This window comes from Panthera onca, chromosome E1 (assembly GCF_046562875.1).
Source record: "Panthera onca isolate mPanOnc1 chromosome E1, mPanOnc1 haplotype 2, whole genome shotgun sequence".
Lineage (NCBI taxonomy): Eukaryota > Metazoa > Chordata > Mammalia > Carnivora > Felidae > Panthera > Panthera onca.
Window position 1 is genome coordinate 47032137 of NC_138352.1, and position 18240 is coordinate 47050376.

At 40.4% G+C, this 18240-nt stretch overlaps 1 protein-coding gene across 1 annotated transcript in view; it reads right to left on the reverse strand.

The window, feature by feature from the left end:
- The window catches only part of ANKFN1 (ankyrin repeat and fibronectin type III domain containing 1), a 174278-nt gene that overhangs the window by 11822 nt on the left and 144216 nt on the right, over nucleotides 1-18240 (reverse strand). Inside the window, exons 17-18 of the mRNA XM_060646482.3 lie at nucleotides 9497-9663; nucleotides 3151-3364 (exon numbers count right to left, since the gene is read on the reverse strand). Coding sequence (XP_060502465.1) covers nucleotides 3151-3364; nucleotides 9497-9663 — 381 coding nt within the window. The remainder of the gene's footprint in view (nucleotides 1-3150; nucleotides 3365-9496; nucleotides 9664-18240) is intronic.

Here is an 18240-nt window from a genome sequence, read left to right on the forward strand (position 1 = left end):
TCTAGCTACTGCCCTCCCTCACTCTTCTCTTCAACAGCCAAGATTTTGAAGAGTGTATCCTTACTGGTCCCATTCCTTTACCTCCCATTTACTTCCTGATCTACTTCTGTTCAGTTTATATCTCCTTCCTTTCACAAACTGCTATCTCCAGATTATGGATGACTCCCTTGTTGAAAATAAAATAAACGACCCCAATAGAAGCTTTTCAGTTTTATTTAAGCTCTCACTATTGTTTGACATGCTTTAGTTTCTGTGACACTACTCTCTGGGTTTTTGTTGTTGTTGTTTTATCTTCTTCTGATGGGTTCTTCCTGCTTTAAAAAGTCTTGCTGTTCTTTCCACGGGGATCCTTTCAGACTCTCCTCTCCATACTCTAACTACTCTGTCTAGGGAATCCCAAGCATTTTTGTAGCTACATCATTCGTATGTCAACAATTCTTAAATCCATGTTATTAGTCCACTTCTCTTTCCTGAGCTCCAGATCCCATAATCCTTTTCTATTGCATGTTTCTTTTTGTGTGGAATGTCCTGAAACTAACTCAGATTCAACATGCCCAACTACCCAAGCTTGTTTCTCGTAACTTTTTTTTTTTCATAAATGGCATCATGATATCCAGAGACATTCAAGCCAGAAAACTTGGTATCCCTCTGTTGCTAGCTTTATAATTGATCTTGATTCCAATATTGTCCCACTATGGTCTCTTCGTACAAAAGCCAGATTTGATTTTAAATAGTAATTCAGACCACATCAATCCTTGCTTAAAAGTTTCCAGTGGCTTTCCATCACAAGTGGAATAAAATCCAAACTTCTTATCTTGCCCCTGCCTGGTCTGGCCCCTGCCTTTTTCTCTACCTTCTCTCTCACCAGTAGCCCCTTTATTTGTTCTGCTCCAGTGACTTTGGCTTTCTTTCATCCCTGACCCACTTCAGGGCCTATTGCTGTTTTATTGCCTGGAATATTCCAACTCCAGATCTTTGCATTACTGGCTCCTTTTTCTGTGGTTGCTTCAAATGTAATCTTCACAGATAGGTCTCTGTTGATCATTTTAGTGAATTCAACACTCTCCATTCTCCCTGCTCATCTCCCCCGCTCATCTTGATTCCTGTTTTGCATTATATATTGGAAGTTTTTCACTTTCTGAAATTATCTTGTTTGTTTACGTTTTCATTACCATTTTTTTCTAGAATGTAAGCTCTGTGGAAGTGGAAACTTTACTTTATCACTATATCCCTCCCTGTTACCTCAAGAAGTACTGGAAGTACAAGAAGTACCTGAAGTTATTGGTGGATAACCAATAAGTATTTTTTTAATGAGAAAATAAAAAGGCTAAACAATGTTCTTGGATCCTGAGTTCAGCCAGACTGCGCACAGTTCCCTGAACTACAATACAGCTGCATACTCTGCTTCCTTTGCCCATAAGTGCTCTCCTCTTTCCTCTTTTTTGGCTCAACTCCTGCTTATCCTTCAGTATTTTGTCACCCCATCTCCCCTCCAGGAAGGTCTCTTTGATCTTACGGTTTATGGTTAACACATCCGATAGACTTCACAGCACCCTATACATTTCCTCATCATAGCATATGCAGTTACCATGAAATTTTGTTAATGTATCTGTCTCCCCCACTAAACTAGCTTATGGCAGGGATGGCATTTTATTTGTATGTCCAGCTAAGTGGAAATCTACAAAACTCACTTGAGGAAATCTAACAGAGTTCTTTAAAAAATTATTGGGTAAATCATAGAATCCTTTGGGAATGTAAATTAGCTGTCTCTCAAGTTCTTCATTTGCCAAGTTTTGATTTTTAGGACACTGACGTTTTTAAAATATAGGAGCATACATAAGCTTATTTATAGAAAAGGTTTACATCCCCACTAAAGTTTTCTATAATAAGAGTAATAACATCAAATGTGATACCTACAATTTATTGTCTGGGATTTGAATCCAGGTCTCTGATTTCTTAGCCCAAGCTGTTTCAGCTACACCATGCTGCCCCCTATGGGACAAGCCCATATTTCAGAACTGTTTGTTAAAAATGTTAATTCTTGTTGTTGTAAAGCTTACAGAATTGGGAGCTTTTATAAGCTATAGAATCAAGAAAGATACTTTGCCATTATTTTAATTGACTAGAAAGTGGCACTAGTCTCAACATATCCTAAGAATTATATTGCCTTTGATTAGTATGCTTTCTATTTATAAGCCAGAGGTATTTCGTAGAACTCTCTGTTAACCCAGCCATGTTTTGTTCTTAGCATTTCCTTGTAAACTCCAAACTCCATTCCCAAGAGTAGAGGTGATGTGCCAGGCATCTCGTACAGCCTGCCTGAAAGTTGTCTCCTGCTTGTTTTATCCATGATGAGGCCAACCTACTTATTTGGCTTCAGGGTCAGGATGTTTTATTTTTTATTTATTTTTATTAAAAAAATTTTTTTTGTTTATTTTTGAGAGAGAAAGAGACAGAGCGCAAGCAGGGGATGGGCAGAGAGACACAGAATCTGAAGCAGGCTCCAGGCTCTGAGCTGTCAACACAGAGCCCGACGCAGGGCCTGAACACAGGAACCATGAGATCATGACCTGAGCTGAAGTTGGACGCTTAACCGACTGAGCCACCCAGGCGCCCCAGGGGTCAGGATTCTATTTATCCAAGATTTCTTTCTTTCCCATCTTCCACCCCAGGACACTGGTGCTATGCTGGGTGAGTTCGCCCCGAACTTTTCTCCAGGCTGGGACCTACGTCCTGCCTCTTTATTGTCCAGTGTCTATTTACTAGAGGCTGGGCCTTATCTCCTTCCTTACTTGGTTTTGGTCAGATTCCCTTGGCTGACTTGGTCCACACTTGGCACCACATCAGTCCCCGTTCTGCATTTCTGAAGCCCTATCCCTGCTCTGTGTCCTTTTATATCTGGGAAACTCAGGCTAGAACTGGACTAAAGCTTCTCCACTGCTGGATGGACTTAATCTCAGGTTATTGCCCTAGTTTCCTATCCCTCCACTGTTCTGATTTTGATCCCTCTCTGCTTTTAGACTCTTACCACTATATAGTGTTTCCTCCTGCTTACTGAGACCAATGCCTCACCATAAAAGAGCCTCATTAGTGGAGATAGGACCAAGAGTCTGGTGACTGAAATATGGGTCTTTAGATCTCATTGCTTACCACTCACAGCCTTTCTTCTGTGCATCTCTGGGGATGGGGATGGGGATGCAAGACAGTCGATATGTGAGGATGTAGAGTTGATCTTCTTGAGGTTCTGCCCATCTGAGGGGTCTATCAGCTTCGTGATGGGTAAGCCACAAACTGGCTGTTTGTATCTTGCATACTGTAGAGCATCCATGATCCATCTCATTTCACGCCAAACTTCATCTATTTGCTTTGGAATGAAATTATAAAAGACTTTAAGTTTGTCAAACAGGTTTGAAAAAAGAGTAAGTTTCCCTGAGAATCCAAGATGATACATTTTCCACAGTACTGGTTTTGAGTAAAATATTTTCAACGTAGGTTTGCTAAGCCAGAAAATCCTGTTCTTTATCATCTCTTGTGCCTTGCATATTTTTACCTGACAGGCTATATCATCTGGTGCAAGTCGTGGAAGATCTGAATTCCAGCTGGGACCCCCACTTTTAGCTCTGTAATAACCTTTGGCAAGTCACTAGGCCTCTTTCAGCCTCTGTTGCCTTATTTGTGAATGTAGACAAAACCTTTTACATATCTTTTTTATATCTCATAGGACTGCTATGATGATTGGGTGAAATGATGAATTTGTAAGTGCTTTGTACTGCAGAGTACATTTCTCACACATATGAAGTGTTATTAATTCTCAGCTTAAGATGAAATATTCCTCATTAGGGTATTGTGAGGAAGGGATATGATAAAGTCTAAATTTCAGAATATTTGAAGAAAGAAATGCAATTTTAGTTCTTCTATACGAAATAGAAAAGCACAGCATTACTGGAATATTTTGCTAAGCAGAGATTCTTGGATCTATTTTAATAGAAAAGAAATAACTTTATATATTAAACTTATTACTTCCATACATATAAAATAAGTGCTTCTGAAGTACAAAACAGTTTAAATAGCTTATTCCTAAGTAGTTAAAATATCCTTACATTTTTAGGGTAGTCCATTCTATGTTGTTACCATTTTGGTTTCAGGGTTATCAGAAAATTACCAAAGTAATTTCAACAATATTTTCATTATAGAGTACAATTGTCATTTTTCTGAAGCATATTAGTGTAAATAAAAGTCTGCCTCTGTGGATGACAGTCTCCCAGATCTTAATAGACACTGGCCATAAACTTGCTGGTTATTCTGACTTTCCAAGGAGGGGATGTTAGTTATACATTTTTTTCATGGGACCCTGGAGCTTGTGATAGGCTTTGTGTCTAATTTCACTTGGGTGCCTTTGGCAAGCCATTAACTTCTGGACCATTTACTGAACTGTAAAAAGAGGAGGTTGGACTAGATGGTGCCTAAGGTCCCTTTTAGCTCTGACACTTTGTGATTTATTTTTGAAGGGCATTTGGAAAATTGGTGGCACTCAACTTCCAGTTAGAAGATGTTAATTGTATGAATACTGCAAGGTTAAGGGCTGATTATAGAAGTTTTAAAGATTAATTTGTACTTAAAGAATAGTCTTTAAGAATATCCACAACACAGAGTAGAGTCTGAAACTGTGATAGACTGCCATGTTCAGAGTGACAGGCAAGCTAGAGTGAACTAGTGTGGTCAAGAGCCATTGTCCATTGCTTTCTATTCTGGATTTGGCAGAGTATTCAGGGCTGGTAATGAAAGCATCTGGTTGAGCCTTTGTTAGGCAGTGAGTTGGGCAGGAGAGTCAACAGTGGGCAGGTCATGAGGACGCATTGAGCATTGTAAAGGGGGCGAACTGAAGTTCAGCAGGTAAAACCAAAGTGGGAATCCTAGAGGAGACTTGGACAGATTTTCTTGTTGGGATTGTTGCTCTCAGCTGGCTTCTACTGGTCCTACCTCATGTAGCACTCTTGTCTCAAAGTTATCTTAAAGGCACTACTGACTGTGGACAGCTTTTAGAGTGCCTTCTAAGGACAGGAACTGTGCATTTCTGTCTTTTGTTTTTGGCTGTGCAAAGAGTAGCTACTCAACAGTGATTGCTCAGTGAGTGAATGAATGAATGAATGGTTACCTAATTCTTTACATCTCTACCCCCCAACAGAGTTATTATGAGTATTAAGTAAGATAATGTAGATAGTGCACTGTATAAAGTATACATTGTTGTAAAGTTTTAAGTTGTTAAAATGACAATCATGATTATTGTATGAAGCTGAATGTGGCCTCCCCCAAGATATGCCCATGTCCTAATCCCTGGAATTTGTGAATATTGCCTTCTATGATAGAAGAGTAAATATTACCTTGTCTGCCAAACTGGGTGATTCAGTTAAGGATTTTGAGAAGGAAGTTTATCTTGGATTATTGGGCTGGACCCTATTTCAATGACAAATGTCCTCATAAAGACATTCTTATAAGAGTGAGGCAGAGTGAGATTGGCAGACAGAAGAGAAGGAGGCAGTGTGACCACAGAGCAAGAGACTGAAGTGATGTGGCCACAAGTCAAGGAATGCCAGCAGCCACCAGAAGCTGGCAGAAGCAGAGAACACGTTCTTCCCTAGAGCCTCCAGAGGGACTATGGCCTGACCAGCACCTTGATTTCAGACTTCCAGTCTCCAGAACTGTGAAAGAATAAGTTTCTGTTGTTTTAAGTCACCTGGCTTGTGGTAATTTGTCTCAGCAGCCCTAAGAAACTAATACAATTATTAATAATCCACTTACTCTCTTTGGATAAGATTATTTCAGCCTTATTGCTGAGGATGGATAGTGAGATTTAGCACATAGATTTTAAAATTGTCTGTATAAACAATGTTTATTTGTTATTTTTTCTCGGTGATGAAGTGGAGAAGTATTAACTGAATAAAAATTTAAAACATTTGTACAGGGAGGCCCGTGGCCTGAGTTTAGCAGACTTAGTTAAGTAGCTCTAAAAGCAGTACAATTTTCACCCATTTTACCTTATACTGTTGATCTAAAAATAACTGACAACATAATCCCCCTGATTTTAAGGTCCAAATTCAGCTTCTAAAGACTTGCTGACACATTTTTAAAAAGAAAGACCATGAACTCCCTAGGTCTGTTGGTTAAAAGTTCTGCATCCATTTCTCACCCTGCCCTTTAAAATTTTTGGTTTTCATCCCATAAATTACACCCTTTCTCTGTGCTCAGGCAAGATAATATTTTTATTAAAATGTAAAGGTGATTGGTTTTCTCACAGCACAGTTACAAGGTGCTTGAGGGGATGATAGATTGGCTATATTTAATGAGCTGTGTTTCTATTACAGCTTAGGAGCATTTGAAGCATTACAGCGTATAAATTATAGCCTAATTGCCCTTTAGGCTTTAGCAGCTCAAAATATGCCAAGCTCCAAGTCTCTACACTGTGACATTTCTGCTGTGTGTGCTGTCTATAAAACCTGTATGCCTTATCTATGAGTTTCTACACCTCCCCTGGTCCAGGCCCTCCCCTTTTCTGGCTGCACTCTTTGGCTTCTTTTCCTCACCGTATTTACATAGACTCCCTTGCTCTTTACAGTGTTTGGTTTGTGTAGTGACTTCAACACTGTCTTAGATCTGGAATCATACAAATGCTCTCGTGGCTGGCGGTTGCCTCTGCAGGTTATGGTGTGTGGTGGGCTGAGCTGTGAATGCCAGCGGGTGAGTGGCTGCAGCTGGTTTTCATTCTGAGTGGGAGAGCGGATTGAGAAACGCAACATAGATAAGGGGAGAGATGATACTGCATTATCTCGAGTCAGTGAAGTTATCTATGTTGGATAGAGCAAAGCAGCCCACTGAAGGCCTGGGTACAGGAGATGATCTGGGTTTACCCTGGCGTAGAAGTGATTTTTTGAACCCTTTGGGAATTGGCTTTTATCCAAGTCTACGTGTACCTGGCTGGCTGGAAGGAGAGTATGTAGAGGGGGCTCTCAAGTTACCTGCTTTGGGAGACTAGAATGGGCTGCAATTTTGAAGAATTGCTGGCCGGGGCTGCCTTTATCCATCCCACTTAATGGTGTGATGAAAGGGAAAAGAGAAAGAGGCAATGGAGCCCTAAGCTAGGTGAAAAAGAATGGAGCAAGGAGTAAGAGTGGGAGTAAGAGTAAGAATGGAGCCAGGAAGTCCTGAGGGGTCTGAGACTGAGAAAGACTGAAAAAAGTCAGCTTTCTTGTTGGATGAACACACTGGATTCAGGGAGGCTTAAGTGGAATAAAAGCAGAAACAGAACCTAAGGCATGGTTATAGAAGTGTTTCTCTAAAAATATTTATGGTTGTTAAAGAAGTCATGAAATATTAGGGCCAACCAGGCCCTTCAAAGTCATTCAGTCCAAATCTTTCATTTTACATACGAGAAAATTGGGGCCCAGGAGAGCAAACAAATTGTCCATTACTCCAAGGCCTATAGGTAGAACTCAGGACTAAAAATGTATGCTTATTGATTTCTGGTCATTGTTTTCTTCTGCTCCATGTCCATTATATTGGGTTCAAAAGATAAGCCGGTCTTTCCTACTCTCATGCCTCATTCTTCCCTTTCCCGCCCCTTCCGCATATCGATGTTCCACGTTTACTGGAAATGAAATAAATGCTATAAATGTTTGAATTTTTGAACACCACGTTCTCAGGTTAAGGAAACATGTGATTTATTAAAAGGTTTATTTCTTTAGTCTGAGAGGTCGTCTAAGGTATCTCATTTACAGAGCGGGAGAAGTAGAATAAGATTTGTCTGCTCACCACTTTGCGAGTGTATTATAATATCGTCTTCCTGAGTTCTCAGTAAATTCCAAATCAGAGCATTTTTCCTACTTATTAATGAATAAATGAATACATAGTTTACTGCGTACTTACTATGTGCAGGCAGTGTGCTCAGTGCTTTACATGTGCTATCTTTTAGAATTCTCTCAGTAACACTATGTGCTAGTGGTAGTATTACCTTCCCTATTTTACAGATTAGGAGGTTGGACACAGAGGACACAGAATTTCTCTCCTAAATGATTGTAATAGCTTCATATTTGATTTACCTACTTTTGGTCTTCCCCTTAAATCCAGGAATGATATGCAAATTATCTAGTGAGCATAGCCAATGAGAATGAGTGTTTACAAGAAATAACCAGTATGTCCATACCACTGCAAAGGACTATTCCTCACCTTGAATCTATCCTAAATAGCTATGAGGGCCTATAACTTACTTTCTCCAAGACTTTGGCTAGGGCCCTCTTACCTACAGAATAAAGTACAAATTTCTTACCATAGCCTTTAATAAAGCCCTGTGATCTGATCTCATTGCTGCTTTCATTCTTGCCTACTTTCTCACTACCTTCACTCAATTTATGCCCCAACCAAGCGACTACTCATCATTCCCAAAATACCATTTTTCTATTCTTCCTGCCTTATCTGTTTATACTTTTGCTTTGAATGCCTCTTACTGTAGTCCAACCTGTCCCTCCAGACCCAGCTTGGGTATCAGTTACATCTTCTATGGCAACTTTTCTTATACCCAAAAATATAAGTAAATTTTTACTTCTTTGTGTTGACAAAAAAAGATTTTTTTTGGTACTTTTCTTTTGGCACCTAACTCATTTTAAAAATAGTATTTATACACATTTCTCGTCTATCCTACTGGATTTTAAACTCCTTACAGTCAGGGACCATATCTTATTCAACTCGGTATCTCTCTTGCAGTGCCTGCCATCTGCATGTTCAACAAATATTTACCAAATTGAACTGAATATGTATCATAGTGATATTTATCGTGGGATATTACTATTATACTCATTTTGTGACTTGGGTAATATAGACAGAAAGATCATAAGATTTGTCCAAAGGACTTAGAGGCAATTTCAGGCGAGATTCAAATTGTCTTGATAATTAATTAGTGCCCCTGTCACAAGAACCTGAGGTGTCACTTAGACCATAGACAGGGAGCACATTTTCTGGCCCCTGTAGCCACACATTAAAGCGTCAGCTCTGCCAGAAAGAAGTCTAAACCATGGGGAATCTCAGGTCCAATTGGATTTGAGTTAACATAAACTGGTGGGTCATCTTCTCTGTTTTCTCTGGGATATTGAGTTAATACAATTTTTCTTTCTGTTAGAATTATCAGTGGGCTCCCAGGTAAGCATTCTAATCTGATCATTACTTCCTCTGGCAGTGGTTTTTCTCTCCAATATGGGAATCCACCTCTACCCACCATAGTGACTGATGCAGTCCTTAGTAACACTGTGATTTATATGTAGCTCTTTCTTAAGCCTTTGTTTAAAAACTCACATCTTCCTAAACTCCACATTTTAACCAAATCAACAGGCTCTTGCATACTGTTGTCTTTAAGTAAACCCAGATTGCTGTTCTTTCTCATGCTTGGTTCTCATTCCCTCCACCCTGCCACTTCTTTCTTCCTTCCACCTCAGAAGAAATAAACGATTACCTGAATGAAATCTAACACTTGCTGGTGTCTTTGTTTGGCAGCTGCAACCTCGCTGTCTGAGATGGCTTCCCTCAGGGACTGTTGGGTATTCAGAGAATCCAGCTCCACAACAGCAGAAAGGCGGCAATACAGACTAATAAATTTCTCCCTGTAGCTGCAAAAATGAACTGGAAAATGGACAAGCAAAATAAAACATGTTAAGATCTGGTATCAAAATAGAGAAATTCATACCTCAGAGAAAACAAGTTGAATGAAAACATGATTTATTAATCCTATCAGTGGAAAATATTAAGCCATAAATAAATTATAAATGTGCTCTTTAGGGGCCAGTTGTCTGGCTTTAGTCAGACAGTATTCCCTTTTAAGGTTTACCAAGTCCTGGTAAGGCATGGGGAAGTGGGGTTGGCTCAAGCTGCAGTTTATGTTCAGCTCCTAAAGTTGAGGCTGTGTGTAAGTATATCTATATATCTATCTATCTATATATATATATATCCCTCTCTATGTATCTGTGTGTGAATATATATATATATATACACACACATATATATGTGTGTGTATATATATATATGTGTATATATATATATATATACACATATATATATATTCATTTCTGAGAAAATAAATTTGCTTATCACTTTAAAGGGAAAAAAAAAGTCAAGTAGCAATTTGCAACCTAGTTTTGGTTTCCATGTCTGATTTCCAGTAAGTATCTTATATGCTTCTTTTCAAGGCCAAAAGTCCCAGAAGATGCAAGGCATACTTCTCTCAGGGTATCTTTTGTCTGGCTGGAAAACTTCCCAGAGGACCTGGTATGATGGGTTTTGATCCTTCTCCTGCCTCTCTGCTTCCCAGCTGCCCTGGAAGGAGATAGACCATTTTTGTCTTTGGCAGACTTGGCCTTCCTCTCTCAAAAGATAATGGGCCAGAGGCCAGAGGAAATAGTCTAACCTTTATCTCCATCTTGGAGGAGGGAGAGAGGAGTGTGGGACTCAGCCTCATGCAGGTACCCTGAGGTGATCAGATTTTCCATCCTTCTCTACCTGGCTCTGATCACATACCATAACATTAGATTCCAGTGAGCTGAGGAAAGCATCCTGAACCATAGTGGAGTACCAGTTTCTTCCTGGCCGTTGTTGAATTTGCAGACTCACTTTCCAGGAACCTCATTTACTCTGTGTATCTCTGACTTTCCTAGTTTGTTCCATGCTTTGGAAATAGGGCTGTTATAACTCCAAAATTGGTGGAAACATTTCTATTCTGGCTTCTTTAGTGAAGAATTCTAGGAGGAACATCTAATTACTGCCCTTGGGCCTCTTTGCTATTGATTCCAAAGACCTAGACCTGGACATTTAGGGAAGCTAAAACCACACTACCTTAAAACGAGGCATCTTGTCATCTCCACACCTCAGTAGGAAGCCCTACTTCTCTGTAGAGTGAGAGATTTCTGTGCACCTTACAATTTCCATCTTACCGCTGCCTACTTGCTTGCTTGCTTTCCTCCTAGGATGAATCTCTGGTGTGTGTAAGGATAATCTGCTCTGTTTGTGTTTCCTCATATGGAAGTAGAAGAGAAGAATGGAGTGAGGGCTTCTGTGGACCATCCTTATTCCAAGTGTGCACCATTTAAAGGAGGTGTTTCTCAGTTCTAGGCTTGGTTTTTCTCTCTGGTATCAGATCCTTCCTTCCCACTTCCTGTGCAGCACTTCTTTGCCTAACTAATTTCATAGAAGAACTAATTTCATGGAACCTCTCTGGAAACGACAAACTATTGAACTTCTCCCAAAACACCTACTTTTCATGCTATTTCCCTGCTTAAAGACTTCTACAGAGCTCCTTCTTGACTTCAGGACAAAAATCAAACCTCTTTTTAAAACATTTTTTAGTATTTATTTTTGAGAGAGAGAGAGAGAGTGGGAGCGAGCATGAGTGGGAGAGGGACAGAGATAGAGAGGGAGACACAGAATCCAGAGCAGGCTCCAGGCTCCAGGCTGTCAGCCCAGAGGCCCAACGCATGGCTCGAACCCACGAACCATGAGATCATGACCTGGGCTGAAGTCAGATGCTTAACTGACTGAGCCACCCATGCTCCCCAAACCTCTTATCACCATAAGGAAAGAACCTTGCAATATAGGATTTGAATATATCTTCAATCATATCTTCCTTCCATCATGCAACCACCCTTCACCCTCCGCTCGAGTTAATCCTAAACTTCGATCAGGCTGAATTTATTACAAGTCTTGTTACACTTCCATACTTTCGCACATGCCTTTTTCTAGTCCTCAAATACCCTTTCCTACCAGTGTCTTCAGGTCACACCAATATCCTCAGGTCAGCTTCTTCTGATACTCTAAGATCCAGTTTAAAACTGTGTCTCCTCTGCAGTGAAATCTTCACTGACACCTCTTCCTCTGCAGGTGGAATTAGTTTCTCTTTTGTGTTCCTGGAGCACTTGTTTCTAAATGTATCGGGACACTTACCCTGCCTTATTATAATTATGTGTTTACTTGAATGCCTTGGTATTAGACTGTGATTTCTGGGAGGGCAACAGTCATGTCTCCTATTTTTATTTCCTCAAAATCTGGAACATTATAACTTCTCAACTGATGTTTATTGATTGAATGAACAACAACAACAAAATGCATATCCTGGTCGGAAGAGGGCAGACCCTTCCTCCAAAGTGTCCTCTTTCCCTCTGTTCTCTCTTCTCTCTGTGCTCTTGATTTTCCTGTTTTGAAAGGTGTATTTCAGGTCTGTGATATTTGCTGGCAGTTCTACAGGAAAGAGTCACCATTACTTCGTAGCTTACTCTTGACCCTTGTAACTCCCTGAATGTGTCTTTATGCCTTTCAAGGAGGGATTATATCCTGTTAGCACTTGACAGATGTCCTCTCTTGGCTGGAGAGTGAAGAGAGTGAAGTGTCTCACAGTCTGCCTTTCCAAACCAAGTTGGAAAAAAAAGAAAGGAAATAAAGAAAAGAAAAAAAAATCCGTTTTTTTCTCTTCTCTCTAAAATATGAAGATAGGGAGATTAGGGAGAGGCACTAAAGAATTTCTTTAAAAGAAACACTATCAGTCCCATATGAATTCTAAAACGCCAGGGTGTCCATAACTTTCTCTTGTTGTGTCTCCTTGTGGTAGGAGCCTTGGATCAGTGGGTGGTCTCACAGTGCCCACACCAACCCCTCCCACCCCGTGCCACTCACCACAGTGAGCTGTAAGGACCTTTCAACTACAGTGCCTCACTTTCCCGCACTAGTGGTTTTTATCCAGAGCCTTTAATGTTACTTTAACAAATGTTACTTTAACATAGTCTTTTGTGGTTTAGCAATGATACATTTGGTAGCCATCACAGAGGAGGGGAGGATAGACTGGAAGCTTCTAATTTTTTTCTAATGTGAATCACATGCATTTAACAGACAGAATGGTATAAGGGTACAACAATGCATTATCTGGACCACATGATTTGTTAGTAATTTATATACTATGTCTAATTTTCTGCGGTGTTTTTTCTCTCCCTCTTTTTTGCATATAAGATAGTGACAGACTAAAATGCATTCAGCACCAACACTAGAAGTTGGTTTAGGAGTATCATAGAGTAGAAAGTACTTGCGTTTAGGTGTCAGACAGAATTGGGTTTGAATCATAGTTCTGTCAGTTCCTACCTGCGTGGCAGTGGGCATGTAATCTCTGGGAGCCTCAATTTTCCCACATCTAAGACTGATAGTAATGCCTGCTTAGGATTAACTCATTATCGTATACATACAGTGCCCAGCACAGCATGTAGCACATATCATAAGCAAAATAATTTTTTCTTCACACCCTTGCCCCAACCCTTTAGAAAGAATGAGGCATTTTGAGTTAGAATATTAGAACAGGACTGAGAGTAGAATATTCTTCTTAAGATCTTTAACTTAGTAAAATCCTAATAAGTCTGGGTCATGGAGCCTAGTTTAGAAGCTAAAAAATCAATATGGTTACCTCCTGGGGTGAATTTAGTTCCATGACTTCTTTGCCAAGGTGTCGGAAAGAGCCTGGGCACAAGATGCCCCTCTAAAGATTCCTGGTAGTGAAGGAGTTGACAGTTGGAATTCAGGAATGGTATCCTAAATCATGAAAAATGGGCCTTAGGAATGAGGGTTGAGACTGTGCCATTTCTTGTAAGCCTGTGGCCTGGATTCCATTAGGCTCAATGCCTGGATATCCCACAGGCACCTCAAAACTCATCATTTGTCAAACTGAACTCATCATCTTTACCCTCCCCCAAACCTGTTCCTCCCCTCATCTTTCCTATTTTGGTAGATGGCAACATTATCCATCTCAGCACCCTATTCAGACTCTGTGGCTCCTTCACCTTGCTCTTCAACCACATTAGATCAATCACAAAGTCCTGTTGATTTTAACTCCTAAGTTCCTCTTGCCTCTGCTTTCTCTTCTACACCCCTCCTGTGGCAGTTTTGGTTCCGGCTCTTATCATTGCCACCTGGACCACTTTCTCAGCTGTCTCGTTGACTCTAGCCCCAGCACCCCTGCCCTCGCTTTTGCTGTTCTGCAATCCATCTTCCACAGAGCTGCTAAAATCCAGTAAGACCATATTATTCCTTTTTAAAAAATCTTTTCATGACTTCCCATTGCCTACATGGTAAAATCTAACTTCTTTAGGATGGCATAGGTAGCCCTTTGTGATTCTGACCTTTTTAATATTTAGTTTCATCTCCTGTCACTCTTCTCAGGTGCCTTAAGCATCTGGCACAATGAGCCACTAAGAGTGTACTTAATTGGACTGCATTTCCTCAGGTTTTTAAGCCTTTGTGCATGTTGTTCCTTCTGTTTAAAATGATTTTCCTTTTTAGCTCTGCCTTTTCTTTCCTTTTCTGAATGTTTCTTTTTTTCTAAATATATATATATATATATATATATATATATATATTAAAAATTTTTTTTTACATTTATTTATTTTTGAGAGACAGAGGCAGACAGAGCACATGTGGGGGAGGGGCAGAGGGAGAATCAGACACAGAATCCGAAGCAGGTTCCAGGCTCTGAGCTGTCAGCACAGAGCCCAATGTGGGGCTTGAACTCACAAACCATGAGATCATGACCTGAGCTGAAGTCAGACACTTAACCGACTGAGCCACAGAGCAAGCAGGGAAGAAGCAGAGAGAGGGGCAGACACAGAATTCGAAGTAGGCTCCAGGCTCCAAGCTGTCTGCCCAGAGCCTGACGCGGGGCTCGAACTCACAGACCACGAGATCATGACCTGAGCTGTAGTCAGCCGCCCAACCAACTGAGCCACCCAGGCGCCCCTCACTATATTTTTTGAAGTTCATTTTTTTTGTTTACTTACTTACTTATGTATTTATGTATTTATTTATTTATTTAGAGGGAATGAGCGGGGGAGGGGCAGAGAGAGGGGGACAGAGGATTCAAAGTGGGCTCCATGCCGATAGTAGAGAGCCTGATGTGGGGCTTGAACTCAATGAATCGTGAGATCATGACCTGAGCCAAAGTTGGACCCTTAACTGACTGAGCCACCAAGGCGCCCCTCCCCCCCCTTTTTGGATGTTTCTTTCTAATTCAAGATCTAGCTCAAATATTATTTCTTTAAGGAAGGATTAGGTGTCTTTCCTTTGAAGTTCAATAGCCCTCCTTTTATAGCCAGGCTTTCATTATATTGGGACTTTTGGTATAGATTTCTGTATCCTCTACTGGGTTCTAGGCTTCTGGTGGGCAGACTTTGTCTTATTAACATCTGTATGTTCAGCCCCAGCACAGTACTTGGCATACAGTGGAAACTAGGAAATGTTTGTTGAATGAAAAATGCAGCCAAACACTTAAGTATGAAATATATACCAGGCTTCAAACTGTTTTTTAAAAATCCCCCAGTTTTATAATCTTGCTAGTCCAATCAGCTTGAGTCACAGAGCCAAGGAAATAAATAAATTCAACTTTTCTTATCATGGGCCTGCTGTCAACTGTGACTGCCCATAGGGTCAGGACAGGGCCACCTCCTCAGTGCAGGTGAGGCAAATCCTCAAGATGGCACATCATTAGAAATTCTAAGAGCTCATGACACGGCTTTTTCCTTTTGTTTCTGGGAACAGTTTAAATAGTGACCCTTGTCAGTCCCCAGGCACATGCTTTGTTACTGCTGCTGAGTGCTATCCTGCTCCTATCCAAAGGATGGGATGGGCGGAGTGTCAGCTCTCAGGCTAAGGAGAGGGAGTAGACTGGACCTTGTACCACGTTGCCTTAGCTCCACCTTTCTCACAGAGATCTCACCACATCTCCATGACAGTCTCCTTGTCCCCTACAAGTAATCCTGTGAGAGAATAGCCTATGGGTTTGCCCCAGTCTAGTGTTTACTCGAGGAGACAGAGGGCTAAGCTCCTTTATCGTTTTGTCCTTACTAGATCTATTTAGTGCTAGAATAGGCGCGGACACAGTTTTCCGTAGCTGGTTAGCAAGTTATCTGTGATCACTCAGGCTGCTGTCAGGAACGTGGTCACTTTGCCAAATCTCATATCCTTTTGTTGGGACAGGGGTGACTTGTACAAGTCAAACGGAAATACAGTGTAAACTTTTTTATAATTTACCTGTGCCAGTAACTTGCACCTTTTCAAGTTTCATTAAAATTCCTGTGTTCTTACGATTTTCTGAGTTCTGATTGAATTTTCAGTAACGTTCTCTTTCTCAGAAGTGCTTAGTGTGTCTGTTGATCTTTTACTATGGACCTATCAATGGAAGACAGAAGTCCCTACTTGTAAAAAACAAGTAAAAATTGCTTAGCATCTTTCTTGAGGGCTTAGGCCCACTATATAGCAAGCTCTTAGAAGTTCCTATAGAAATTGTTATTAAATGCTTAGTGGGCTAAAGTCTAATAGAAGAAGTATGATAATTTTCTTGTGGAAAGCTTTGATTGCTTTTGGGGATAAGATAGAGTCTGTCATGGTTCTTACTAAGGCTGAAAAATATTTTAAAAATTGTTGCTAGTGGTGCTGAAGTATAATAGACATTGTACTAGTGTGTGTTAATTTCCTGTTACTGGCAACATTTCCTCCTGGTCTCTAGAAAAGACTAATAGAATTATGTATGTCAGTGGAACCAAGCCCAGTCAGGTGATCTTTTCTGGAAACTTATATTGTTCTCATTAATCAGTTGGATCACCAATGGTATGGTAATGAAGGAGGACCAGGAGAATATGAAGGTATATTTTATTCTAGGAAAAAAAACATTTTAAAGTCAGGAACTACTGAGACCCAGGCTTTGATCTATGGCTTGGCTTTCATAGATGAAGAATAGTATCTTACAGTCATATTGTTTTTAGTATTAAGAAGAGGTAAGATATGTCAAAGAGATAGGTCCTCTTGGATTCTATGATACTATGATAACTACATCTCTAGTTCTGTAAATTCCTCAAATGTCTTTTTCTCTGTGTTCTAGGCAATACTACTTCAAGTGTGGTCCATGGATTGTATCAGCACAGTATCAGCGGAGAGCTTGTTAGAAAAACAAATTCTCTAGTCCCCGTCCCAGCATCTCTGGGGTGGGACTCCAGGTCTCTTTTCACATGCTCTCCAAGTGATTCTTACGCACATTAAAGTTTGGGAAGCAGTGGTCTAGAGCATCATATCCTAAAGTGTGTTTTCTTAGTTTTTTGTAAGTGCCACACCAAAAATTGTTCCAATCATGGTCAATTTGGAAACTGCTGGGTTAAACAAAGTTAAGCTTTTTAGTTTCCATTATTATTATTATTATTATTATTATTAATTATTATTATTATTTTGTGGGGGGCTACCAGATTTTGCAGAGCTTCTAATATGTTACTCTGCTGTTCAAAATTCTCTTGTGGACTTCCAGCACACTTAAAGTACAATCCAGAGTTATCATGGATAATCCAAAGGTCTTATCATGGCCTGTAGGACCCTGCATGATCTAGCCATTCACTCTCTGATCTCATTTCCTGTCTTTGTTGCTCTTTGCTTGGTACACTCCACCACCTACGCTGATCTTTTAGCCAAGCACACTCTTACTTTAAAGCCTTTGCACTTGTCCTTCCCACTGTATGGAAACCTCCGGTCCCTCCTCACATGTTTCTTCTATAGAGAGACCTTCCCAGGTCATCCTGTACAAAACCATAGCTCCGGTCACTTCACTCAAGCCCCTTACCCTAATTTGTTTTTCATTATAGCCCTCACAACTGTCTGACATGTACAGTAGTGATTGTTCAATTGTTTACTGTTTTTCTCCTCCACGAGAATGTCTGCTTCATGGGGAGTTTGTTCATCACAGATTCTTTAGTACCTGGACTAGTGCCTGACACATGGTAAGTTACTTAGTAAATATTTACTGAATTAATGAACAAATGAGTGGAGAGAGGATATTGTAGAGAGTAACAGCAGTAGGACAAAGTGTGGCTGCCCAGGAAAAGTGCTTGAGCCTCCCAGAAGGCAGGATAGAGAGGACACTTTGAGGGTCGATCCTCCAGGGTCTTGGGAGTCCTACACTATTATGAGTGATCTGAAATCATTGATTGTCACTGTGAAGACCAATGAGCGTTTTTGCTTGTAATCATGGAACAATGATGACCATTTCACACAGAATGGACTCTCAGTTAGCTCTCCATTGAAGTATTTCCTTAGGTCTTTTCTCTGTCAATGATCTGTCCCCTGGAAATCATTAACTTTCATGGCATCAGCTGTTATTAATAGACACTGGCCAAATTTCTGTTTAGTACCCAACTTGCT